This window comes from Vipera ursinii (genome assembly GCF_947247035.1).
Source record: "Vipera ursinii genome assembly, chromosome: 7".
In the NCBI taxonomy this organism is placed as follows: domain Eukaryota; kingdom Metazoa; phylum Chordata; class Lepidosauria; order Squamata; family Viperidae; genus Vipera; species Vipera ursinii.
Window position 1 is genome coordinate 39,734,089 of NC_139521.1, and position 27,378 is coordinate 39,761,466.

At 35.9% G+C, this 27,378-nt stretch overlaps 1 protein-coding gene across 1 annotated transcript in view; it reads right to left on the minus strand.

The window, feature by feature from the left end:
* The window catches only part of TRPC3 (transient receptor potential cation channel subfamily C member 3), a gene marked incomplete at its 5' end in the record, with an annotated part of 50,067 nt that overhangs the window by 3,021 nt on the left and 19,668 nt on the right, over nucleotides 1–27,378 (minus strand). The window contains 8 exons of the mRNA XM_083366986.1: nucleotides 2,760–2,843; nucleotides 5,849–6,058; nucleotides 6,740–6,935; nucleotides 8,390–8,654; nucleotides 9,658–9,891; nucleotides 10,479–10,695; nucleotides 12,411–12,575; nucleotides 21,155–21,340. Coding sequence (XP_083223112.1) covers nucleotides 2,760–2,843; nucleotides 5,849–6,058; nucleotides 6,740–6,935; nucleotides 8,390–8,654; nucleotides 9,658–9,891; nucleotides 10,479–10,695; nucleotides 12,411–12,575; nucleotides 21,155–21,340 — 1,557 coding nt within the window. The remainder of the gene's footprint in view (nucleotides 1–2,759; nucleotides 2,844–5,848; nucleotides 6,059–6,739; nucleotides 6,936–8,389; nucleotides 8,655–9,657; nucleotides 9,892–10,478; nucleotides 10,696–12,410; nucleotides 12,576–21,154; nucleotides 21,341–27,378) is intronic.

Consider the following 27,378-nt stretch of genomic DNA (forward strand, 5'->3'; position numbering starts at 1 on the left):
CTCCTGCAATATTATATTTATTATTCACTATTCACAAATCAAAAGTCTTTTATTGTTACTGGTATAAAAGTAATATTTTCTTATTTAACGTAATTATAATCTTAAGTTGCAGAATTGCCTCTGTTTTTCTATTCAATATTTGGAGGCAAATTCAGGTGACTATAATGTGTCTGGCTAGTGGTGTTTTTTGGAATTTTTGGAATGCTTACTTGTTCCATTCATGCCTGTCCCACTGATCTACAATTGTTTTTGACATCAATTTCTCTCTCCAGCAGGAGAAAAAAATATGATAGAAGACCTCCTGTATTTCCTTTAGACAGGAAAAAAGATACATCTGTGCTAATCCACTGAACCAGTGGCTTAAAATGCAACACATTTTCTTCACTGCTTTGGTTGTTAATTTGTCCATTCCCTGTTTGTCATTGTCAGTCATTTCCCCTCTTCATTTGAAGAAATGGAAGTTACTGTACAGAAATGTAGGAGATGCTGTACAGCAGACATGTCAAACACAAGGCCCGGGGGCCGGATCCGGCCCATGAAGTGGTTTCATGTGGCCCGCGAAGCCATCCTGGAAACAGTGAGGGAACGGCCCCCACTGCCTTGGCCCTGGCCCAGAGACCCTCAGATCTGTCCCACTCCTGCCCAGGCCCCCATAGGCACCCTTGATGCGAACGATGTAGAGCTGGCCACGCCCACCCAGTAGGCCATACACACTCTAGCCACACCCACCCAGTAGGCCACGCCCACCCTGGCCATACCCACCCGGCCCCCTGAGGGCAACCACAATGCTGATGTGGCCCTCGATGAAATTGAGTTTGACACCCCTGCTGTACAGGGAGATATTTAGTTGCAAAGTAATGGCAGTATTTGTCTCTTCTCTCAGGCTTTTTCTGTTCTGTTGTCTTCCCATGTACTATTTTATTTTGTATTATTTTAACTCTGAAGAGGAGTGGTACAAGACCAACTTAGAGAAGTACAAAGAGACTTCTGAAGTCATCATACTCATTTGAAACATTTTTGTCCCTTCTTCTGTAAAGACATCTAGAGTAGTTGCAGTTTAATAAAACCAAGAGAGTTCTTAACCTTAGGCTATACTTTAAAAATATATAATACCGAAGTATGTTAATTGAAATGCATAAACACATAAGTACACTGAGTTACCCCCCTTTCACCCTGCTATCATTTACATCAGTATCTGCATGACAGAAGATAGGTTGAATTAGAATTAGAATCAGAATAAAGCTGGAAGTGACCTTGGAGGTCTAGCAGGAGTCCTATATCATTTCAGACAAGTGGCTGTCCAGTCTCTTCTTAAAAACCTCCCACAATGTCTGAAGGCAAGCTGTTCCACTGGTTATTGTCCTCCCTGTTAGGAAGTTTCTCCTTAATTCCAGGTTGCTTCTCTCCTTGATTAGTTTCCATTCGTTATTTCTTGTCTTGTCTTCTGTTGGTTTGGAAAATAAACTGACCCCCTCTTCCTTACGGCAGCCTCTCAAATACTGGAATACTGCTATCATGTCCCCCCTAGTCCTTCTTTTCTCTAGACTGACCATTCCCAAATCCTGCAACCATTCTTCATATGTTTTAGACTCCAGGCCTTTAATCATCTTAGTTCCCCTTCTTTGCACTTTTTCCAAATTCTCAACATCTTTTTTTGTAATGTGGTGACCAAAACTGGATGCAGTATTCCAGGTGTGGCTTTACTAAGGCTTTATAAAGTGATACTAATACTTCACATGATTTTGATTCTATGCCTCTGTTTATACAACTAAGGATTGTATTAGCTTTTTTTAGCTACTGCCACACGCTGCTGACTCATGTTTAAGTGATCGTCTACTAGGACTCCAAGGTCCCTCTCACAGTTACTGTTCTTGAGCCAGGTTTCGCCTAATCTGTACTTGTACCTTTGGTTTTTCCTGCCCAAGTGTAAAACTTTGCTTTTGTCCACATTAAATATCATTTTGTTGGATAGGGCCCATTGTTCAAGTCTGGCAAGATCTTTTGGATCCTGAGCTTATCTTCTGGGGTGTTGGCTATTCGTGCTATCTTAGTGTCATCTGCAAATTTGATGAAATCCCCTTCCATTCCCTCATCTAAATCATTTATGAAGATTTTGAAGAGTACTGGGCCTAAGACAAGAACCTTGTGGTACCCCACTGTCTACTTCCCTCCATGTAGATGTAATACCATTAAGGAGTACAGTTTGAGTACGGTTGAGTACGGTTTGTCAGCCAGTTACAAATCCATCTGGTGGTTATGCTGTCTATCCCACATTTTTCTAGCTTACCAAGAAGTGGATTGTGGTCTACTTTGTCAAATGTCTTGTTGAAGTCTAAATATACTATGTCCACAGCATTTCATTGGTTTTTATAGGATCCAGCACCTGGGTTATGACTCCCATAACAGCCAACACAGATACAGGTACATGCACATATGGTAGACTCCCTCCAGCAGACAATTGTAGTGAATTGTCTACAGGAAGTGGTCATCATTAACTGATGCCAACACGGAAGAGGGATTCCAAGTTGTGCTCTGCTTTAGTAATTATACACTGAGGGAAATAAGTACAAGTTTTAAACAAGCAGTGATATAATGGACAACTGGAATTTTATCTCCCAAGAGGATGTAAAAAAACCTCTTACAGTTAAACACATAGAGCACTAGGTATGCAATATGCCTGATTTCAACCATAAATGGAAAAAATCTAAATGCATTTCATGAGTTTATAATGAATTCACGTTATTCAAGTAAGTGCTTACCTGATAGCGTGAAGATTGGTTGAGAATGCTGTTAAAACTGTGTGATTCAAAAACTCTTGAGTTGGACTGAGAAAAGAGATTTAGCTAGAAAACAATATATTTCAATTAAAATAGCTTCCATAATATTTGCAGCTACCATATAAGATGCTAATATTTAATGACTGATGATCGATTACAGAAATTAGTACCATTCAGGATAAAATTCTGAAAGAAACAATTTTCAATTTGTCATATTACTAAAATATATATCTATTCCTAGCCTGAACAATGCACTTAATTAGAAATATTTTATTTTAACCATTTCCTAAACCAAACAGATATAAAGGAGTGCTTATTCCTGAAAAACAATTGTTACTGTACACATCTTACACAGCCTAACAACTCCCCCATAGCTTGTGCTTGGGTTGAATATGACGTTAGAACTAAACAATATTTATAATAGTAAAATAAATAGTAATGCACTGAATATGAGAAAAAAATGTGATTAGATTGTCAGAAGTGGAAGTTATATTTTTGGTTATTTTTCATGAAACTGACAGCATAAAAAAAGAAAACTTCTCATTATTAATACTGAGCCTTAGCTACTGCAGCATAGCAAGTGCCTGCTAGGATAGGAGCCATTGACTCAGTCAGGACAAAGAAGAGGCAGTAATAAAGAATGAAGGCAGGGATAATTCTAACTGATTGATGGCACATTCTCCAGACATCCAGTATGCCCAGGTTTTGCATTAAAAAAGCAAAAATAAAGCCCCTTTTCCTTGAAAAAGATATTAGATACTCAAATATGCATGAAATAAGGAATAATGTATGTAGTCTTTATCCTTGATACTGGTTATGTCTTATATATCATATCCTTCATACAAGCACATATTTTTTTTGCTATTGAAGTGACATAAAGCTTGCATTGTTATAAGACATTTCTAAGTTAAAAAGGGAATTATTTAGATGGGGATCTGAGATAATGGGAAAAGGTAGCACTCCTAATGTACGAGCAATCTCATTTAGCTGAATTAAAAAGAGCTCTGCACACTTTGAATTAAACACAGAGGTCCATGGGTTTCACTCCCCTTGCTTGTACATGGAAAATCCCAGAGATGTCTCTCAGTGAAATGTTCATTCAAAGTTTTCTAATCCATCCACATTTCAGGTGAACACTTTTGATAGTGCAGAATGCATTCAACAGCATTTTAGCTACTTATTTAAAAGGACAAAACTATTCTAGAAATCTCCATTGAAAAGAAAGGAATAGTAAAAATCACTTGTTTCACTTGTCTTCTCCCTAAAAATATTCCACCAAAGAAATACTATTTCTTATCTGTACTGTATCATCTACACTGCAATACATTTACATACAGCCCAGTCCATATTTCCTAATGCAATAAAGCTTCATCCCTGGAAGAGATATGGAGGCAGGGATATCAAATCTATCCCATTATAACCAAGGCACCTCTTTCTTTGGAGTGTTCCCAAGAGCAGGAATCTAAGTACTTATTAGTGAATCAGATTTTTATAACGATAACATAATCAATAATAAATGCATTTAAGTGAATACATGATAGGGGGATGCAAAACCTAACATCTAACTAATTGCAAGACAAAGAATAAGAATAAGTGGTTTTTATTGAAAGCAAAGATAGAAGTACAGGTAGTCCTTGACTTACAATAGTTCATTTAGTGACCATTCAAAGTTACAATGGCACTGAAAAAAGTGACTTATGACCATTTTTCACAGTTACAACCCTTGCAGCATCCCCATGATCATGTAATAAAATTCAGATGCTTGACAACTGGTTCATATTTATGACCATTGCTGTGACTCAAGATCATGTGATCACCGTTTGCGACCTTCTGACAAGCAAAGTTGATGAGGAAACCAGATTCACTTAACAATCGGGTTACTAACTTATCAACTGCAGTGATTCACTTAACAACTGAGGCTAGAAAGATAATAAAATGGGGCAAAACTCGTTTAACAAATGTCTCACTTAACAACAGAAATTTTGGGTTCAATTGTGGTTGTAAGTCAAGGACTACCTGTACCATAAATGACACTGAGATTAGACAAAGAGCAGGATAGTGATAGACGATGTAAATCTTAACTCTATACTTCACAGCCCCTTGTGGTCACTACATTATGAGGTGATGAAGAGTCTTAGCCACTGAAGGCCTACTATATATACTTTTCACTTACACCAACTGTTTGAAGTTACAACAGGACACCACCCCCCTCCAAAGTTACAACCCATCCTTGAAGTTACAGCTGCCACATACACACTCTCAGAGTCACAGAACAGCATTTCAGGCACTTCAACAACCAGTTTGCATTTACAACTGGTTTCAGCATTCTACAGTCACATGACCACGATTTACAAGACTTTTGCTAGTTTTTCAGTAAAAAATGTTCATTCGGGAGAATAGATTTACTTAACAACCCTGTAATCATGTGGTTAACAAACATGCTTAACAACCACGTGGTTTACTCATTGATCATGGTAATCTGCTTTTCTACCATCGTACAAATAATCATAAAATCGAGTCAAGTTATGTGGTGACCCATTTAACAACAACAATGACTTATGTCCAAAATTCCAAGCCCAAATGTGGTCATTAGGTGAGGACTACCTCTAGTCGTTTTTTGCACTCATTTAGGTGGATAAATGGATATGACTTCAGATACTGTCATTGCAAATATGTAGAATTTAAAGCAAGAAAGCATGTCTTTTACATGAAAACCATAATTTAGCATCCAACAAATTAAACAAATATATATATACATATACATATATGGATCCTTGGTTTTTCGGGTTTTTCCCCGCGTAGAACTAAAGGTGTAGGGGCGACGTTTCGACGGAATCCCATCCGTCATCATCAGGCTGGAGGCTTCTGCTTCCCAGAAGAAGGAAGCAGAAGCCTCCAGCCTGATGATGACGGATGGGATTCCGTCGAAACGTCGCCCCTACACCTTTAGTTCTACGCGGGGAAAAACCCGAAAAACCAAGGATCCACATACAGGCACCCGCGAAAACCTCAGAAAACAAATATACATATATACGTATATACGTATATATATATAAAAGAACTAAACCTACCCTGGATTTTGAGTTACCTATTCCCATTTCCATGTCTTTCTGTAATCTTTTCCTTCTGCACCTCAATAATTTAATGATCTTCATGAAGAAATAAAAGAACGATTTGGGACTTGGTACAAGGCTGAATGGGGGTGGTAGGGTTTTTCCATCATCAAAGTACGATAGCCAGAGTTTGGAGCGAGCAAATTTCCACTCCACATCACTGTCATCCTGTGTCAGAAACAAAACATTTTCCACTCACAAGTAATTTTCTTCTTTTTATTATGAAGTAAATGTTACTACTTTCTCATCTTTTCAGAATTTTGTTAGTCTAATTATAAATGTAAATATCTAGATCTACTGTTTTGCCAGAAAAATCTCTACTTATAGAAAAGTATATTCTAGGCACAACCAAAAGCTTAGGCAAAACAAGTTAAGTTTTTTATTATCTTCCATTAAACAACTGACTGCTTTTGATAAAACAATAAAAAAGATTTTTATTTATATTAATCCACATATTAATTATATTAATTTGATTAATTAATTATATTATTATGTTAATTTGATTGCTACGTAGTACATCTTAAAAATTATATATCTAAACAAAAAAAAGAAAGATTAGAAATTGATTGGCTATATCAGTGATTCTTAACCTTTTCACCACAGACCCCCTTTAAATACCTTTTGTGGCCATAGACCATGGTCACAGACCACCAAGACTTAAGATTTAAATCATAACATTTCTTCAAGCCTTCATGGATCCCCTGTGACAACATTGTGATTCCCCCCCAGGTCCGCAGACCATAGATTGAGAACCACTGGGCTATATCCATTTTCACAATTTAGCAGAGGAAACTATCAAAATCAAAATTATTTCTCAGTTCTAAATATATGAATACTATTGAGACATACCTCTATTTCTTGGTATGAGCTGTTAATCATTGCAATCAGCATGTTGAGTAAAACCACAACCATTGTTACATTATATATTCCATACAATACATAACCAATATTTTCAATGAACTTATGATCATATTTGAGGACAACTGATGTAACTTCTGATAAACCAAATATTGACCAAAATAAAGTCTTAAAGCTTTCTTCAACACTGCATGAAAAGAAAAAAAAGCATTAGAACATTATTACAAGTTTTATAGTTTAATTAGCTTAATAAAGTGATGAACACAACATAAAATCTTTTTACGGAGAAACTGATTATGCTATGCCCTATTGTATATGCCCAATTAAATTTGTAGATGTGGAGCTATACTGTTTAATATAGTAAGTCACTATTTCTAATATCTTTAAATACTAGATTAGAGCCTTACAACCTATAATTGATTCATTGTCAAACAAACAATAATTCCAAATTCTAAAAAAGTACCAAACAGCATCACAAGAATGAATGGAGACAGCAATCTGGCTTGACATTATAAAAAACTAGAATTGAATGATATTTTACTAAACATCATTTAGTTGGATTTCTGCAACATATACAGCCATAAACCACAAATTTCAAGCCACAATACTGGATTTACGAGCATATACAGCTGGGTTTACACATGAGCATATACAGACACAGTGCAATATTATTTTATTTTTATTTTATTAAATTTCTATACCGCCCTTCTCCCAAACCACGATACAAAGGCAGACTTCTCTCAAAAGGTTTGGAAACTAAAAAGAGGTTCTTAATTGACAAGCTGCTATAGAAGTACCATTATTTTATAATAGTGATTTTTGCCAATAGAAGACTTTTATCTAAACACATTAATGTCAGCCCATGAACCCAACAAAATCTAATATTATAGTAGCACAACACTGTACTAAATATTGAAATATTAGAAACAATTACAGCAAATAAACATAACATAAAATATTAGGTAAATGCAAAGAATACATAAATTTAGAAGTGGTCTCAGTTTTTCTGTCAACCATTCTGTTATTTTACAGCTCAAGGTGAACAAACTTGTGCCCTTTTGACATTTTGACAACTTGTACAAATCCTTATATTAACTATTCTAGCTGTATCTAATGTGTGTGGAAGTCTAAAACATCTCAAAGACCCCAAGTTAGTTAGTTTTGCAATGACTGATTGAACTGCATTCAAAGTGACAAATGTTAGAGTTGTTTTCTGGTACACTACAGGGCTAACTTTCGTTATATAGACAAACTTACCTTTTTGTGTAGCTACAGATACTATATTGTGTCTTTGAAACAACTGTTGTGTGGCTGCTAGTCAGTCTCTTCACCCTTTTTCTCAAGTCTTTCTAAAGCTTTTTACTCGTATCTATGTTTTCACATATCCAGCTCCTTTAACTTTGAATTTCCTTTCCTTCCTCCTTAATTTTATCATTGTCAAGTTTAGTTCTAATATCCTTGCCTTTCTTTTTCTTACACACCTTTGTAAATATATATATATATATATATATATATATCCCTGCAAATAATTGTCAAGAAAATTCCATAAATGTACCCTCCTAAGTATGTAGTCATCAAACCTTTCAGCAAATTTGATCAAAAATAAGTAGAATAATAATTGTTTCTGCACTTTTTACTTACGTAGTAAATGCTGCATTTACTTTGGCTCCAAGATAGTAAGAGTACAGTATGAACATCCCAATCATAAAAGCAAGAAATACCATAATGAAAAGAACCATAAACTTGAAAATGTCTTTAACAGTTCTTCCAAGTGAAATCTGCAGTGGTCCGAAACTCTCATTTGCAGGTAAAATATAAGCAATCCGAGAGAAACTAAGCACAACAGCAATTGCATAAAGACCTTCCGATATGATTTGTGGATCAGACGGGAGCCATTTATCTCTAGCTAAATTTAATGACATAAACAAGATTGTTAGTTTTATCTATTTGTTCACTGTATTGTCAAAATAAAAACACAATTAGCAGTTTTATGAGTCTATTTCTGTATGCTGTATGCATTGTGTATGTATGTATGGTTTAAAAATCTATCTAAATATTTTCAAATGAAGGTGAAGGTTCCCCCGCACATGCGTGCTAGTCGTTTCCAACTCTAGAGACCGGTGCTCATCTCCATTTCAAAGCCGAAGAGCCAGCGCTTGTCCAAGGACATCTCTGTGGTCATGTGGCCGGCATGACTAGATGCCAAAGGCACACGGAACGCTGTTACCTTCCCACCGTAGTGGTCCCTATTTTTCTACTTGCATTTTTACTTGCTTTCGAATTGCTAGTTTGGCAGAAGCTGGGACGAGTAACAGTAACTCTGTTACGTCGGCACTCGGGATTCGACCCGCCAAACTGCCGACCTTTTGATCGACAAGCTCAGTGTCCTAACCCACTGAGCCACTTTACATTTTCAAATAGAGGTCAATAAATATTCTGAACAGTATTTTCTCTGATCCAATTGAACAACAATTAGTTATCCTCTTTAGAAATTCAAACTATAGAACATTTTTACTTTAATATCTTTTTTCAGATCAAACTAGTTTGCTTTTTATAAATTAAAATAAGTAAAAAGAATGAATAGTAAAAACTAATTAACAACATCCTAACAGCAAAAAATATATAGCTAAATTTAAGAAATCACCATTCAAAAGCAGGAATATAGAGTCTATGATTAATATACAGCCCCACAATGCTTTGCATAAAGTATTGCTAAACTTGCCATGTGGATTAAACATAATATGTATTCAGGCCCTGGCCAATTTTTTTTTAAATTCCATTTATATCCCGTCCTTTTCCGAAGACTCAGGGCGGCTTACAAGCTTAGCAGTAGAGAGTTAGCTACCCGTGCTTTAAAGAATATTAGCCATTCTGATATTCCAGAGTCATGGCAACATTTTTGAACTTACCATAAGTAAAATATTCTATATCTGGTGGAAGTGTGACCACAGAGAGATCTGTCTCCTGAATGTATTTGTCCACATAGTTTTGTGCTTTTGTAGCTTGTAAAAAGGCCAACAGTCTAGCTGTGAAAGCAGCAATAAAAATAGATAACATTCCAAAATCGAGAACATTCCAAAGCTGCAGAATGTATTCACGGGGTCCTTCTAGCCAGAGTTCTTTACACTCAGACCACATCATACCTGAAAAAGAAATGCTAAGAGTTATTAAGGAAGCAATCCAAACATACCAACCTGAGATTAAGTCTCATTAACCTGATTAATTTAACTTTTTTAATAGACCTGCATATGGCGATACTTTCAGACCAGAAACAAAAGGCATATATGTGTCAGAATGATGCAGATGTTTTCAAGCCTACTCACATTGTATAACATGCCAGTGCATACTATTACAAATTATACTAATGAAGTTTCTTATATAAATGAAATAGATGGAATTGGATCACATAGTAGCAGCATCCACACTATTAAAGAAATACATTAAAATGTCTCTAAATATTGGACTAAACTCACTGCAATATCAGTTACTTAAAAGCTTAATGATTAACATGTGGGGGTCACGTACAGTACAACAGTGTTTGTCAACATACTATTGCTATCATGTTTTCCAAGGTAGTCTCTAGTTTAGAGTTCTTTTATTGCATGCTATCTATATTATCAATTCCATATTTTCTAGAAGTCTGCTGAGATCTATTTATCATTATGGCATCATGCAGAGATATCTAAAAAAATATGCACTGCAATAAGAAAGTGATAAGATATATACATACCAAGCACCCATATCATGATCAGCATCTCTGTCCAAGTGAACTGAGTTGTCTTAATTCGAAAGATCTGTTTGGGGTAATCTATAACTGTTTCATTTGGTAATACTGAGATGCCTTCAAATCTATCTGAAGCATTAAATACTAGTAGTCCCAAGAAAATAATGAAGGAGGCTGCATGTGCCACAAATTTCATAAATGGACTCCGGAGAATTTTCCCAAGCTAAGAAGGCAAAGTAAAAGTATGGTTTTTGCTTTGACTTATTTTTCATCTATTACATGCTTTCATTTTCAGCAAATAGTCTAAAGGCATAAAATACATTGGGATTTCCCAACTTTTTCATTTTGTCCATAAATAGTACTAAACCATGTGGGGTTTTTTTAATTTTTGACCAATATATGAGCTCACTTATTATGTGTTAAGTTGGAATCAGATCAGACAGCTTTTTTAAAAAAAATATTGAAAACAATGGGTTATTTATATTAGTGAAAATCACTTTATTTTCATCATTATTGCCAACAAAAAGTACACATAAAGTTTGAAGAAGGGTTTCATAAATTTTGCAAACAAAGCACACCCAGTTTATTCATCTTATAGGTATGTGTGTTTAAATAATCAAACTCAAAATGAATTGGAAATGGCTGTTTCCAGTTTGAAATGGCTTGTTCTCACCTAATCAGGAGAGTTCCAAGCTGAAAACAGCCATTTTTGTCAACTTGGGAATCTTCTGAGTAAGGCATTAAAGGTTAGAATACTTCTAGTAAAGTCTGAACAGCCCATTTTGATTTCAAACATTTAAATAAGTTTTTGACCACTCCATTTTAGTTTTTTAAAACAATACATCTTAAATTAGCCCTGTATTTAGGTACGACAGATACACTGGCCAAAACTAGTAGAGATGGAACTAGTAGAGATGGAATGCAAGGCCAGGTTGTGCTCATGATAAATGGAATGTCAACTATGTGCTCCCTAGCCCCACTACAGCCTTTCTATTAGCAAACTACAGGAAGTATTGTTGGGATATATCTATAATTATCTCTTTATCTGCTTAGCTTTCTTTAAGCATACTGTTAGTCTGGTGGAATCTGATGGGATTTTGCAAGCACTGCCCGAGAACTTGAGATGAAGGCATTCCTTGGTAAACCAGCCACCCATTCATAGTAGGTGAATTAAGGAAATTATGGCACAATACCCTACTGGATAAGAAAAATATTAGCAAGCATCATTTATAGTGCTTTGATATATCTATGATCAGTTCTCTTTTCCAAATTCAAAGATATGGTAGCATCCCCAGATTGTACCAACAGAAGAGTCTCAATGGCTCTTCCCCCATGTCCCACTATTAAAAGAGCTTTCTTTTCCGTCCTTTTCAGTCCATTGAAAAAAAAATGGACATTTAGTCATTTGTCTGGCAAACATGGATGGACAAAGTCCCAGAATATTACAACCAGCCAAGTTTCAACTCAAGTTTGCTCAGAAGTAAAACTCTATTAATAAGTCTAACTTCAAAAGAATAAGTTTTTGTGTGTACATGGTTTGCCACCTTTTTTATTATTACTAAAAATAATGCAAGGTTGCTTTGATCCTTTATGCAAAGGTAAACACAGTATGACTCACTGCCTTTAGCTCTGTGGAAGATGGAGGAGATTTTGATCTATGTGCAGAAGCATAAATATAAATAAGCCTATATATATTCCAGAATCATCTGTGCACAGAATGATGATAAAGTAAGGAAAGTAACATATTCTGTTCACTATACTAAGTGAAAGAAATCAATAATCAATATCATGATGGTTTCTACTGTACAAAAAAAGTAATTTGGTAATCAGCATAGTTACATTATTTTTAAAGAAAAGCTTTCATACAAAGGCATTTTCCCCAAAGTTAATTAGTTTAAATGTAAGGAAAGAATATGGGGGAGGAGGGGAATTCTGTACCCTGCTACATGGTGCGATCCAGTATCCTGTGGCAAGAAATGGAAGGCCCAGTGCAACAACCAGCACAACCAGACACTTGATAGCTATGGCCTGTTCTCGTAATCCTGAAAGGTTTTCATACCAGATGGTCAACAGCTGTTGCTGACAGTTAGGATGGGCTACAAACTGTGGGAAAACAAAAGAAAAATCAAGTTACACAGCACTGTAATTAGCTTTTTGCATCAGTGCAAATTTCTTTAAAATACAAGTAGTCCTCGGGTTATGATCACAATTGAGCCCAAAATTTCTGTTGCTAAACAAGATAGTTAAGTGAATTTTGCCCTATTTTACAACCTTTCTTGTCACAGTTAAGAGGATCACTGCAGTGTTAAGTTAGTAACACAGTTGTTAAGTGAATCTAGGCTGCTCATTGACTTTGTCAGGTGGTCGCAAAAGGTGATCGCAAGACCCCAGGACACCACAACAGTCAAAAATATAAGTCACTTGACAAGTGTCTGAATGTTGATCACATGACCACAGGATGCTGAAATGGTCATAAGTGGTCATAAGTCACTTTTCAGTGTCATTGTAACTTTGAACAGTCAGTAAATGAACTGTTGTATGTCGAGGACTACCTGATACAAGTAATCCAAACGCTTTGGGAGGGGGGTTGTTTTGTTTTATGATTGTATTTATTGCTTTATCAATATTAAGCTGCTCAGAGCTGGTTTTAAGATAGGCAGCCACACAAGTGTTTCAAATAAATAAATATGTTGACAATAAAACTAAAATAACTTGAAAATTTAAAAGTCAATTTCAGTGTTGTCTTGGGGGGGGCGGGTGAGGGAGAGAGAACAGAGAGACAAAGAAATCTTACCTTTGACCAAACAAAAAAGGTAGCTGATCAAGTCAATGATTTAAACTTTAATAGTACTGATTTAAATACAATGATTTAAACTTTAATACTACTTAACTACTTTCAAGATTTTTAAACTTTAATATCTCATCCAAATCAGAAGCAACTTACATCCAATTTATGTCTCTCTGCTGGATACTAGCTTTGTCTGAGGTACCAAGTTTGAATGCTAAAATATGTTTTGATTTATGAGCAACAGAATATAAAATTGAGTAGAGGTTATCTGTCTTCTTATGGACTACTGTTACTGGAAGATAAATTTTGAAGCCTATTTCCAAGAACTGAGTTTTAAAACTTACTTTGATGCAACAGAAATACATGATGCCTATAACAGTTAATTCACTTTGGGAAAGAAACAGATACCAGAATAATTTTGACAGCAAAATTTATTTATTCATTTTCTATAGCTGCCCATCTCAATAAATGTCTCTGGGCAGCTTACAGTTAGAAATTTTATTTTGGATCCAGTATCAGTCACATATTCTTCTTGTGGAGATTTCTACTGTGTTTCTACTGCCAGCGCTAAATGTCTTTTTGGCTTAGACATACATTAAGTCTCTAATATGACAAAGCTGGATGAAACTAGGGAAGATATAGGGTGGCTATAGACACTTGATTAACACAAAAACACAGGAACACATTGCTACTAAACAAGTATTTTTAAATAGGTTCACTTGCTTCTGTAAAGTATCTCCAGCCCTAAGTATCCTAATTTTGTCTCTACATAAGGAGGAGATATCTCCAGGTTTAAACTCTGAGTCTTCTTCAGATCTGTTACCTACACTTCCTAAATCCCTCTTCTTGTTCTTTCCTCTAGAAATATAACCTGGGAGGAACTTGATGGAAGGGAAAAAGCTACTTGCAATGTACATTAGAAGCAAGTTTCATTGGCTGGAGCAGAAGAAAGCAAAAAAAATATTTAGTTCTATTTTCATAAATCAAAGCTCTAGTGCAAGATATAAAGTGTTTGTTGTACCAGTAAAAGGGTTTATTTCAAATTCTGTAGCTGAGAGAGAATACATATTTTGAATGTAGAAAATCCTAGCACAACTGTCCACAGTATGGTGCTATCTAGGCAGATTTCTGTGTGGCTGGAGCACACAGTCTCAGTTTGGCAAATATAGCACTTACAGTATAACATAGAAGCTATTTAGGTCTATTTAAGTTAGCAGTCTGAAAAGATACTCTGTTCTTGCTTTCAAAATACTATACAAGCTAAATGTCTCTGTTTTTAGCAAAAATATCCAGAAAGAACAGAAGCAGCCTAATGAGAAGCACATTAGTTATTATAACATTGACAGATCCATAATCCAAGTTGGATTATAGATTGTTTACTAAAGCAAAGTCCAATAAATACAATATCTTCCATCAAACCAATAATGAAATGGCTAACAAAGTTCAGGCATTATCTTTAATTTCCATTGCAAACTATACTTATAATTAGGGCATCTATAAAAAATTGGAAAAATTCCAAGCCCTATGCTCTGCGTATTAAGTAATGCTGGCATTCTCACTGGAAATTATGTATGACAGAAAAATTGTGTCTTTTGATTATGTTACCAGTACAAGTTGGCTGTTTTATAAGATTATCAGCTTCTAAAACTGTATATTAATAAATCTGCATGTTGCCACTTAAATCTAACACTGTTTTTTGAGGAAAATGGATTAAATTATAAGCTTCTCCAAATGGGATATTTGAAGCTATTAAAGACTTCCTACTGTATTAATTTGTATTGTACCATTCTATTCTATTATTAGATATGTTTATTTAGCATGTTTCAAAGTTGCCAACATCACAGTAACACTTCAAAAAGCTCAAATGAGATTGAAGATAAAGCATTAAAATGTTAACAGTTGTTTTTTTCTTTGGGTGAAAATGGATTTGTTATTTTGGTCATTATGTGATTGTTTTTTCTCATTTAGGGGAAAGTAATTGCCTATAAATAAATTAATAAAATTGATTTATGTGCCATAGGGATATATAGATGGCAAAACAGTAGGTGAGACCTCAAACAAAATGTTGCAATATAGAGCGGGTCTATTCAGCATTCTAGACAGCTGTGCCCTATCCCTGGCTTCATCTCCTATCATGTTATTTCATTTTATCACTATTCTGTAAGGAATCTTCTTACAGACAGGGGTGTGTGTGTGTGTGTGTGTGTGTGTGTGTGTGTGTGTGTTTCTTTTTGCAAATGTGCAATTGATGAGTTTCCCCAATGTCGTAGAAGAAACATTGCTTATAGATATCTAGTCAGATAATGAAACATCTGCAGGCAAACAACCAAGCTCAGAGAACCAAGGACTCCGCAGAGAAATGTGTGTGCCCATCTATAGACATAGAGAGATGATAGAGATAGATAGATAGGTAGATAGATAGATGATTGATAGATAGATAGATAGATAGATAGATAGATAGATAGATAAACAGACAGACAGACAGACAGACAGATAGAAATAAATAATCCAATCATTGCAAGAACATCTCAGCTTTTTATTTAACTTAGCTAACTCAAGAGTTCAGTTTAATTATTATGACAAGTTTAATTAACAGCAACATAATTATAATTCAAGGACTGATTTTATAATGAACTCAGAGATCATACCATTCCTTTTCTCAGTCTGGTGTCTTCCAGTTATTTCAGACTACAATCCCTGATACCCACGCCCAATTTACTCTACATCTGCCTTTTTTAAAATGCTCAAGTAAGCGGTAAAACTCTTTGGGGGAGGGCTACCTTTGTCAAGATCAGCACACACTGAAAGAAGAAAATTGAATCAGTTAATCTTACTCTTCTATGGCAAAATCAATATCATTTCACTTATATAGAAGTTTTAAAATAAAGATAAAATAGTTTTGGCATCAACTGATGTTTTTTCCTTCTTTTTAATCTCTCATACATCAGGGAGTCAAATTTTCTGAGTGGGTAGTTTTAGGGTTCCATCCACTTGTCCCAGTCCCAATAATTGGGCTTAAACTAGCATAAATAAAAAGAAAAACATCATCATGATCTGTATTTAACATGCCATGTGATGTAGCCTTCAGTAGAGGATACTAGCAGAAAAGACAAGAAAAAATCATCAATGGATTCAACTTGTCTTCTCAAAGCAATTTAAACTGAATCTAAAACAAATCGGAACGCTTTCTCATTTCTGACAGTGGAACTTCCTTCCTCCCACATACCTTGTTAGGTTTTTTTAAAAAAAGTATTTTCAAGCAGCAATTATTATATTTTTTTTGCCATCTACCACCTATGCTAGAGAGATCATTAGGGTTTCTGCTGTGGGTCTTTTCAAAATATGCCTAACTACTATCATTCAAAACCACTTCATACATAGAAAGCCACAAGTACACACTTATATTTCCTTCCAAAACAACCCCAGGGTGCGAAGAAAAGGAAGGGAGCTGAATGGATATGAAGCAAGGGAAAAAGACATCTAGACACGAAAAGAAGGAAAACAGAGTGAAACAGGTACTCCTTAATTAAAACCTACAATTGACCCCAAAATTTCTATTGCTAAGCCCAGAAGTTGTTAAGTGAGTTCTGCCCCATTTTACAACACTTTTTGCCATGACTGTTAAGCAATTCACTGCAGTTGTTAAGTTGTTATGAGGCTGTTAAGTGATCTAGCTTCTCTCGTTGACTTTGCTTGTTGCAAGCCAGCAGAAAAGGTTATAAATGGGGGTCACATTTATTTATTTTATTTTTTATTTTAATTCCATTTATATCCCGCCCTTCTCCGAAGACTCAGGGCGGCTTACAAGCTTAGCAGTAGCCTTCATTCTATGTATATGCCTGCTTATTAGGGCTTTCACACACACCCCAAGCGGCATTATTACAAAGTCAGCTTAATTGCCCCCAACAATCTGGGTCCTCATTTTACCTCCCTCGGAAGGATGGAAGGCTGAGTCAACCTTGAGCCTGGTGGGATGAGAACCTGCACTAATTGCAGGCAGCTGGTATTACTTAAGGAGGCATTAGCCCACTGCTCCACCAAGGCTCGTATCAGTGAAACTGTCATAAATAAAGTATATGCCAGTTGCCAAGTGCCCAAATTTTGATCACGTGACTATGGGGACACCACAACAATTGTAACAATGAAAACGGTCATAAGTCACTTTTTTTCAGTACCACTGTAACTGTCAGTATCCATTCATATTTCATTCCTAACTCCCTATCTGTGCAAACCTAAATCTCACCCCCTTACTGGATTCTGCCATTCCCAAGGAGGGGAAGAGACGATGTTAATTGGCTATCCCTATCCATTAGATGCAAGGTTGTTTATTCAGCCTGCCTGGGGGCCATCATCAAAGACCAGGGAAAGAACCTTTGAACTGAGAAGAACAAAGAAAGGGGGGATTCTGGTTTGTATCTCCGATTGGAATTTGAGGAGGAGGAAGCAACAATGTTGTAAATACATGGAAGTTCTCTTTTCCCAGGAAGGGTTTTGACACATGAAACTTAACTGATACGGGACCGACCAAATGGACTGAGGGGAGGGGTTTTTACTCGGGGACACTTTAAAAGTATCAATCTGCGACACAGTTTCCAGATCCTGTCTAGATTATTCACTGTCAACTATGTTTTAGTAAAAGTTCCTGTTTGGACAATCTTGTCTCCAAGAGTTCTTCTTTCCTAAGATGTGGATTGGGGTGGGTCCTGACAGTAACTTTGAACAGTCACTAAAATGAATGGTTGTAAGTCGAAGACTATTTGTATTACAAAAACAACTAAGATTCACTGGCAACAGGGATCAGCTTAGTTCATTAACCCATCTTTATAGCACTATCTACAGCCATTCACCACCTCCATCAATGAAATCCTGAAAACAACAAAAGAAAGTAACCATCACCAAGGTTTCCAGTGAATTCCAGATAACCACTCATCCATTCTTACCAATTTAGATAACATTTTTGGGAGGAAAGCTCTTTTTTTACTGAACAGTATTATTCAAACCTGAGAGACTCATCAGCTCACAGCATTAACTGCTACTAGGGCATTTTTTGCTTAAGGGTAATATTAAAGCATCATATTTAACAGCATTCTTTCTATATAGCGATTTCACTAGATTATGAACACGCACATAATGCTGTTTAAAAGTTTCTCAAATATTACAAAAATAGGACTTTAGTAGTAAAATTTGAGAACCAAATGCTAATCTGTGCCTGAAGAACATATATTCATTTTTTAATGGGAAGGGGCATGCACATTTATACTGCATCTTTCAAATTCATCTAGGGATGTGTGTGTTATGGACCATCTCATATTATCTTACTGCCTAAACTCTTAATTTTGCCTTATTTTGCCAAATGCAAATCATTAAGGAATTATGAGCATTTTTCCAAGGAATTCCACGCCAGTAGAAGGAAGTCATTAAGTACACCATTGAACTTGGCATCCTATAGATAATTTGTACTCCATTAAACATATGAGCAGGAAGGAAATAGTATAGGATGAGGTGAAAAAAATATTCTTAGTCAAAGAATCAGAGGTGTTCCATTAGCACACTTTCTCTCAAAATAAAAAGCTCTTGACCACCACATATATAATCAAGAACTTTAAAATGCATCAAATGTTGTTTTAACAATGGATGGGTCTAAGGACATTAGTAAAGGTAAAGGTAAAGGTTCCCCCTCACATGCGTGCTAGTCGTTTCCGACTCTAGGGGCTGGTGCTCATCTCCGTTTCAAAGCCAAAGAGCCAGTGCTTGTCCGAGGACGTCTCCATGGTCATGTGGCCGGCATGACTAGACACCAAAGGCGCACGGAACGCTGTTACCTTCCCACCATAGTGGTCCCTATTGTTCTACTTGCATTTTTACGTGCTTTCGAACTGCTAGGTTGGCAGAAGCTGGGACGAGTAACAGACGCTCACTCTGTTACGCGGCACTCGGGATTCGATCCGCCAAACTGCCGACCTTCTGATCGACAAGCTCAGCGTCCTAAGCCACTGAGCCACCGCGTCCTCAAGGACATTATCCACATCATTTAATCAGAGTGGGACATCTCAGAAAGCTCTCTTTAATGAGTGACTGGGTTTAACACATGGAGATTTATATCAGAAGCCATGAAAAAGCATGCAGTCTCTGAGAATATACTGTAATGATAAATGCAGACCCACTCGAGGTAAAAATAAATCCAGGTGTCATTGTAGTTCCATCCTGTAATCATCTGCCAGTAGAGTATCAGGAGTGATGACCCAAGGTAATCTTCCATCAATAATGTACCCAGAAAGCATTGGCATTTAATTTTTTTTATACCGTAGTTGTTCCTTTTAAAAAATAGAAACCTATACTTAGCAAGGATTTGTTTCTCTTTAATTTTTGTCTAGAAATATTCCACACATCTCATCATAACAGATACAAATTCAAGATGATCTACAACCAAACACCATCGTTTCAGTCCTGAAAATTTTTCTAGAAATGAACTGGAAATAATAAAGCTGCATTTTGGTATGGGCATGAGGTAGCATTCCAATCTGAAAACAATTGCACAATAGGGTCACTTGCTGTAACAGAGGTGGGCATTTTTCAAGGCAAGCACTATTTTGGATATGGCATCATCATCATCATCATCATTATTATTATTATTATTATTATTATTATTATTATTATTATTGTAACTAAATCTAAGCATGGTTTGCACAAACAAAATGTCAGCTCAATATATGCAAATGCATGTCTCTGTGTGCTTATAAGTATGGGTATATTTGTATGATATTTGGAATTGGATTTTTATCTATATTTTATTATGTTTATTATATTTATTATTATTTATTAATTAATTATATTTATTATTATTTATTATTTTTTATTGACTGAGCATTGGTGATGAATGTTGTCCTGATCATTTGTCACTGTGTGATGAATAAAGTGGAGATATGGATATGAAAAATAAATGATTAAAACTGTAAGATTCTTGTAGTTTTATCAGTGAAAGGATTTAGAGAAAGTTTCTCATTGCTAAGAACTTCCATTAATGATGCCACAGTTAGTAATCCTGGAAAGGAAGCAGGAAAAGGAAAAAAACAGAAGGATGGTCAGGATGAAAAGCTACAGGCTTGGTCTTCTCTATTTTCAGTTTAAGGTAGAAAGAATATACCAATCTGGAAATCACAATAAAATATTTGGAAAGCAAAGAATAAATTAAGAGAATCCAAAGGCATAAAATGCAAAGGGAACCAAAGTCTAAAATCAAACCCAGAGAAATACGGAGCCATATAGGGAAAAATTGAGGGAGAACAGCCATTTACCCATCTTATCTGTTGCATTTTGCATTGTATTACTCTGACAGTTCACCCAGGTTCTAAGCCCTATGCATTTAAATGGAATAGAAATATACTGCTCAAAAAAATAAAGGGAACACAAGATAAGACATCCTACTATTAAATACAGTACATTGTGTTGTTTAAGTGTTCCCTTTTTTTGAGCAGTATATATGTAGTAAAATAATTCCCTGTATCACATCCAAATATTTACATTTGAATTAAATGGCAAACGAATTAAAACCAAAATAAGAATACAGCATCCTATTATTTATTTAAAAAAAATCCAAATCCTGTTATTAATGCTAAAAGTAGAAACACAACATGGTTGTTTCCTAGCTTTAAATGTCTTAATAGCCAGAAACAGACATACACAGAGCAGTATTAATTGGATTATGTAGAACAGTGCCTACCATCTTTTCATTTTAAAAAGGCCAATTTCACTCCTATCTTTGACATCAGTTTATCAGCATGTGATTCTAGCAGAGGACAAAGCTCAAATTGACACTAAAATGTTTCAGATTATTAATTCATGCAGGTTTATGACAGAGTCCACTTGATACATTGTTTGAAAGATAATTCTTTACCTTTTTGACTTCATATTTAATTGCCAGTTTGACACGACTCAGGGAAGCTCCGTGCCTCTGAATTTCAATTGGTTCTGCTTCCAAATCTCCATTTAGAATGGCTTCCACCTCTTCAGAATCCCGACAGAGATCAAGGACACCAACAACAAAGTCCTTGCATTGCATAGACAACTTACGGTAATCATTCTAGAAGACAGAAATATGACAGCTTCTGAACCCTTAAGTCACATAAAATCATTGTCCTAAATAATTTAATGGCTATCCATCTTCCTGTCCTGGACATATTTTCATAATTATAAATGATAGCTTGCCTGCCTTTTTCATGTTATTTAAATGATATTTTACAGTGCACAGAAATGCATACACATATGATAATTAAGAAAAACATCTACATGTAAAATTATTTGTTAGTGGAAATATTTCAATAATTGCAAAAGAATGATGTTTTGGTAGGTGTGAGAGATTATGACACATACAACAATAGAGGACTTTTGGAAAGATAAACACAGCTTCAGGTCTGCAAGGATTTTTAGCTTACAAGTTTAAAACTGTAGAGCAAATATTAAGGAAAGCAAAACAGTCATGACAGGCTCAATATGTCCATTGTCATGCATTTACATATTACAATTCGATAACCAGATGAAGATTCCTTTTTAAAAAAATGTTTTATTGATTTCTGCAATAACAATCTTTAGTACGTGGTAAACAATGTTTTGTCTGGGTTCATATATGTAACAACAATCAATGATAGTTAATTTTTATGATTTCATAATCAACATACTAACTAGAAATACTTTTCCTTGATCCTCTCCTTCCAATAATATTCTCCTTTTACCAACATTGAGCAAATATAGTTCTTAGTATTTTAATACATCTAAAGTGGTACATAAAGATTTTTCTAATATTTATACGGATAACAATAGCATCAATATGTTGCGTCTTTTCTAACCAGTTTGTTTTACAATCGTGTTTGCAAAAAATCATCTTATGTAAATCGCTGTAGGTCCTGTTTTCAGAATTCTTATTTAAATGTAATTTTCCCTCAGTAATCAAAATATTTCTTGTCAATTTTAATTGTCTCAAAATTGATTATATTTAAATATCCAAAACATTTCATACATTTAAATCATCCCAATATTTTACGTTTCCCGTATCATAAAAAATACTATACTACTTGTAAATCACATCTCTCTTATTATAAAACCCTTCATGTCACAAATTGTAACTATTATTTAAACATATTCAAACAAATATTTAATCATATAGTACTCCATCTGTTAGGTCACACTTCTTTTGAGTCTGGCTCTCTCCTATTCTTATTTAAGCTTAATTTCCCCTCAGTATTCATAACATTTCTTGTCAATTATAATTTTCTCCAAGACATTTAAATATCCAAAACATTTTGTTCATTTAATTCATCCCATTATTTTTACATTTCCCATATCATACAGAAATACTATACTATTTATAAATCATATCTCTCTTACTATAAAACCCATTCATATCCAAAATTTAAATATTCTTTTAACCATATTCAAACAAGTGTTTAGTTATGTAGTACTTCATATGGTAGGTCAAATCATCTCTCTTGAGTCTTGCTCTTGCCTTTTTCTTTTGCCAGGCAGCTTTCCAAATCAGTGTGTTCAGCTTGCCAGGGGATTCTTCCTGTATTTTTATAAGTGTTGTTAAAAATGGGAAAGACAAATTGAGTAAGGAGTTTTGCCCATTTATATTTGTTAAGAAGCTTCCACTTTCCTTCTCCCTCAATTTCTCTTTTCATCTTTTGTCTCCCGAACTCTAGTGGTTCTCCTGACAGCTCTATAGTCCATTTTATCAAATCTTCTTTCTTATCCTCAGTTTTGTTTTGAAGTCCTGAAAAATAGAATGTCTTTTCCATTTCTAATATTATAGCAAAATCTTGCAGATTTTTCTTTGTCTGTGTTAAATTATGATTTTCGTCGTTTGTAGCCTCCATCTTTGGGTCACTGTCCTCTGGTTTTTGTTCTGTTGTCTGACTTATTTGTTCATTCTTTGTCATCATTTTCTTCACCAGGTGAAGATTCTTAATAGCAGCTTACAGCATACTGCACATTGCAGAAATACACTTTAATAAATTCAACTATATCACAGTCATGTGTTAAAAGATGTGTTTAAAATGATTAGGGGACTGGAGGATAAAACATGTGAAAAAGGGTTGCAGGAATTCGATATGTCTAGTTTAATGAAAAGAAGAACTAGGGGAGATATGATAGCTGCAATGTATTGGGGGGTTTTGCTTGTACAGATTCACGTGTTTGTGTAAATGCTGTATTAACAGTTGCTCAGTGGTGTGTATGTGTAACGGTTGCTGACTAGGCCATACTTGTTGTCTCTAGGGCTGTCATTTGTAGATTTGGGGTGGGAATGGGCTCCTTCAAATCTATTGGTTGCCGCCTAGAGGCCAACCGTATAAATAGCTGCACAGCAGCTATTGTTTTGCTTCTGTTCCTGTTCCACTTCAATAAACCTTGTTCCTGTTTGAATGCCTGCATCTTGTTCACTGCTACTGAACCGAATATGCAACAATAGCAGTGGTCCAATATCTAAGAGGCTGTCACAAAGAAGAGGGGAACAACCTATTCTTCAAAGCACCTGATAGCAGGACAAGAAGCAATGGATAGAAGGAGAAAATCAACCGAGAACTAAGGAAAAATTTCCTAACAGTTAAAACAATTAATCCATGGAACAGTTTGCCTCCAGAAGTTTTGGGTCTTCCAACATTAGAGATTTTTAAGAAAAGATTGGACAACCACCTATCTGAAATGGTATAGGGCTTCCTGCTTGAGCAGAGGGTTGGACTATAAGACCTCCAAGGTACCTTCCAAATCTGTTATTCTGTTAAGTGGGAAAACCATGACTTTGACAATGTGTGTCTTTGTGTGGTGTTTCTGCACTTAGAAACTTTAAGCCTGGTTAAAGGTAAAGGCAAAGGTTTCCCTTTCCAATTGTGTCCAACTCTAGGGGGCAGTGCTCATCTCCATTTCTTATGAGAGAGAGAGAGAGAGACAGACAGAATTATCCAAAAACATTTCCATGGTCATGTGGCCAGCATGACTATAAACTGAGGCACATGGAATGCTGTTACATCCCACCAAAGTGGTATCTATTTATCTACTTACATTTGCATGCTTTCAAACTGCTGGGTGGGCAGAAGCTGGAGCAAGTAACAGGAGCTCACCCCATTGTGCAGCGCTTGGATCTCAAACCCAAGCTGTCAGCTTTCTAGCTGACAAGCTCAGCATGTTTTAACTGCTGAGCCATCACACCACTCCAAGCCTGGTTATAGAAGAGCAAGGGGTGCTATCTACAGAAGCTTGAAGATTAAATTAAGAAATCAATACCGCCCCTCCTCCAAAAAGATAAAAATGTTAAAATGTGTGCAGACTATATTCAGATCAGTTCAAAGCATCCAGTACAATTTTGTGTTCAACAATTGTTTCACTTTATGCACTCTTAGGTGCTTTAGTTATGTTTCCCAATATTAGCTCATACATTTGGCAAGAGGAGAAACCTGGCAATGAATCAGTTTGAAAACACATCTCAGACTAAAGTGCTGAGGTCAGCTCCACACAGCCTTATTTGTCATAAGTTATAAAGCTCTAAGTGATTGATTGTAGTAAGTGAATCTTTAAGGAAAACTCACAGCTGTCAGGTCTGGTCTAATTTTTGGATTCCCCCCCCCATTTGTTCCCTATCTCCAGCATTCTATAATATCTTACCCAATGAAGGGTTTGATAAAACTCAACAGCTTACACTTTTGTCTCATTTTGGGTGATGTTAAAGATATTGTCCAAATGTAAATTTCAGATCTTTTTATAATTTACAGTCACTCTGGCTTATTATGAAAAGTTAAGGCTAGAGGAGAAATTATTTTCAGAAATGTTGCATGAAGTTACAGAAATAAAATAGATAAATAGCAATAGCACTAAGAATTATATATTACTTCATAAGACTTTACTGTTGTGATTCAGGGTCAGCCTGTGGGTTCGGCAGTTGGGTCGGATGACTCAGAGGAGGAGGAGGAGGGGGGTGTTGAAGAGCTTGATGAGAGTCCTCAGCCAGGCCCCTCTCATTTTGTCACGACGCAGACCCAGCTGTGTGAGCTTGACAGCGTGGATGAAGATGACCCACAGCTGGCCCTGTTCAAGGACGCCCGACGCAGGAGGCAGTCAATCAGGAGTAAACAGAGGAAGGCAATGGGGCTCCTCGGAAGGAGGCAGAGAGAAGCCACGCCCTGAACTGTATTTAAGGGGGAATGCGTGGGAGGGCTGGTTTGCTGAAGGCAACCGCTTGTAAAGCTTCTGTTTCTTGGTTTGTGTCTTGTTCTATTTGTTTTTGTAGCAATAAATTTGGCAGGCGTAATTCCAGCCTCTTGCCTTCTTGTAAAAGGGGTTGTCCCTGCCTTTTCTGCAGGGCCGGTAGCAGGCTGGTACAGAACATTTACAGCCCTCTGCAGCAGTTTAGAGAGTCAGCATATTGGCCCCAACAATCTGGGTCCTCATTTTACCGACCTCAAAAGGATGGAAGGCCAAGTCAACCTTGAGCCAGTCAGGATCAAAGGAACTGAATTCCTGGCAATGTAAGCAGAGTTAGCCTGCAATACTACATTCTAACCACTGAACCACCGCGGCTCTTCATTCTATAAATGAAGTAAATGAAAGCTCCCAAAGCAGTTTTTGAATTGTCTTCCAAGTGTGATTTAAGGTGCTGATTCTCAGTTATAAAGCTTTTCACTGATTACAACAATGGATATTCATAGGTCCATTTTTCTCCAATCATTTCTTCCCATCCTGTAAGATAGGTTGTCAGTCCTATCAATAAAAATCTTATGGGACCCCAAAGGCACGTCTTTTCCGTTGTCACTCTTACACTCTGGATAGCATTCCTGGAGATCCCTATAATTCCAGCCACATTCTTTATGATAGCTTTAAAAATCTAGTTTTTCTAGCAGGTCTAGGCCAGGTCAATTATGAACGTTAATGTTTTTAAAATATGTCTGAAATGATGATTTTAGGCTCAGGGTCTCCTTGAATTACTCACTTTCAGGCAGCCTTATAAAATGGTAGACTTAGCAACAGCAGCATATTTTATTTCCAACAAAACAAATGATTCATCTTTAACATTTCTCTGTATATTCCTTATAGGCCTGTTCTCAATGAAGCTTACTTTATTTAACTTAATATAGCCTGCAGCTTTTTCTTTAATGTGCAGTCATGAAGTTACCTGTAGGCTTTCTTGATTAAAGAATTTCATTTTAGAGTTGCCTTCAAATGAGTTTTAATATTTTAAAAATATTTCAATCTTAGTGTCTTAATTTAAGGTGCTGTATTAAATCTTGAATCCAAGGCAGAAAAATACAGAACTGCAATTCCATGCATTGTTTCTAAAGAGTTAACATCACCAAAATAATTTGGATTTATTTCCAAGAAAGTGGAATTTGAAAAAAATAAAATAAAATGAAGCCACAAATATTAGCTCCTTCATTTTATTTCAATCACATCCAGAATCTGTTGGACATCTTGAATCCTGCAGCATTTCATTCTGAACATGCCCTAAATACTGCTTAAATTATGTTTAAAATATATCTGCAAAATATATTTTTTTAAAAAGGGGGGGGGAGAGAAACAGAACACAGCAGTCACCTTTGTACTTAAGCTATAACCTAATTTGAGGTATATAAGCCACTATAGTTGGGTTTACATTTTGCATTAAGACATAGAATAATGTAATTGCTTTATTTTGATTTAGTAAGCTGTGTAAGCCAACCCACTGAATGAGGGAAACATTTTCACAGTGTTGAAACAAAAAGAAATTTCTACCCCTAGCGCTGAAACTATGACGATGTATTCCTCAGTCCAGCCCACAAATGAGTGCCAAACTTATTGAGATGATTAAAAAAACAGGGGAAAGGAATGGTGTTCTTGCACATACTGAAAAGATGAGCTGAGCCTGACTCTCCTGTACATATGGGAAATTTCTAATAATAGCCACAGCAGTAAACAAGAACATAGGAATCTGACACAGTTGAAATGACAATTAAGTATGATCTGACAGTTCTGCCTACTTACATACATGTAATTACATCTAAAGTAGTACAACAGTTTCTTTACACCATAGCTGCTAAATCAAAGCCACATGATTTAAACTGCTCAGAAATTACTACGCCACAATAAAGATGCCAGAAT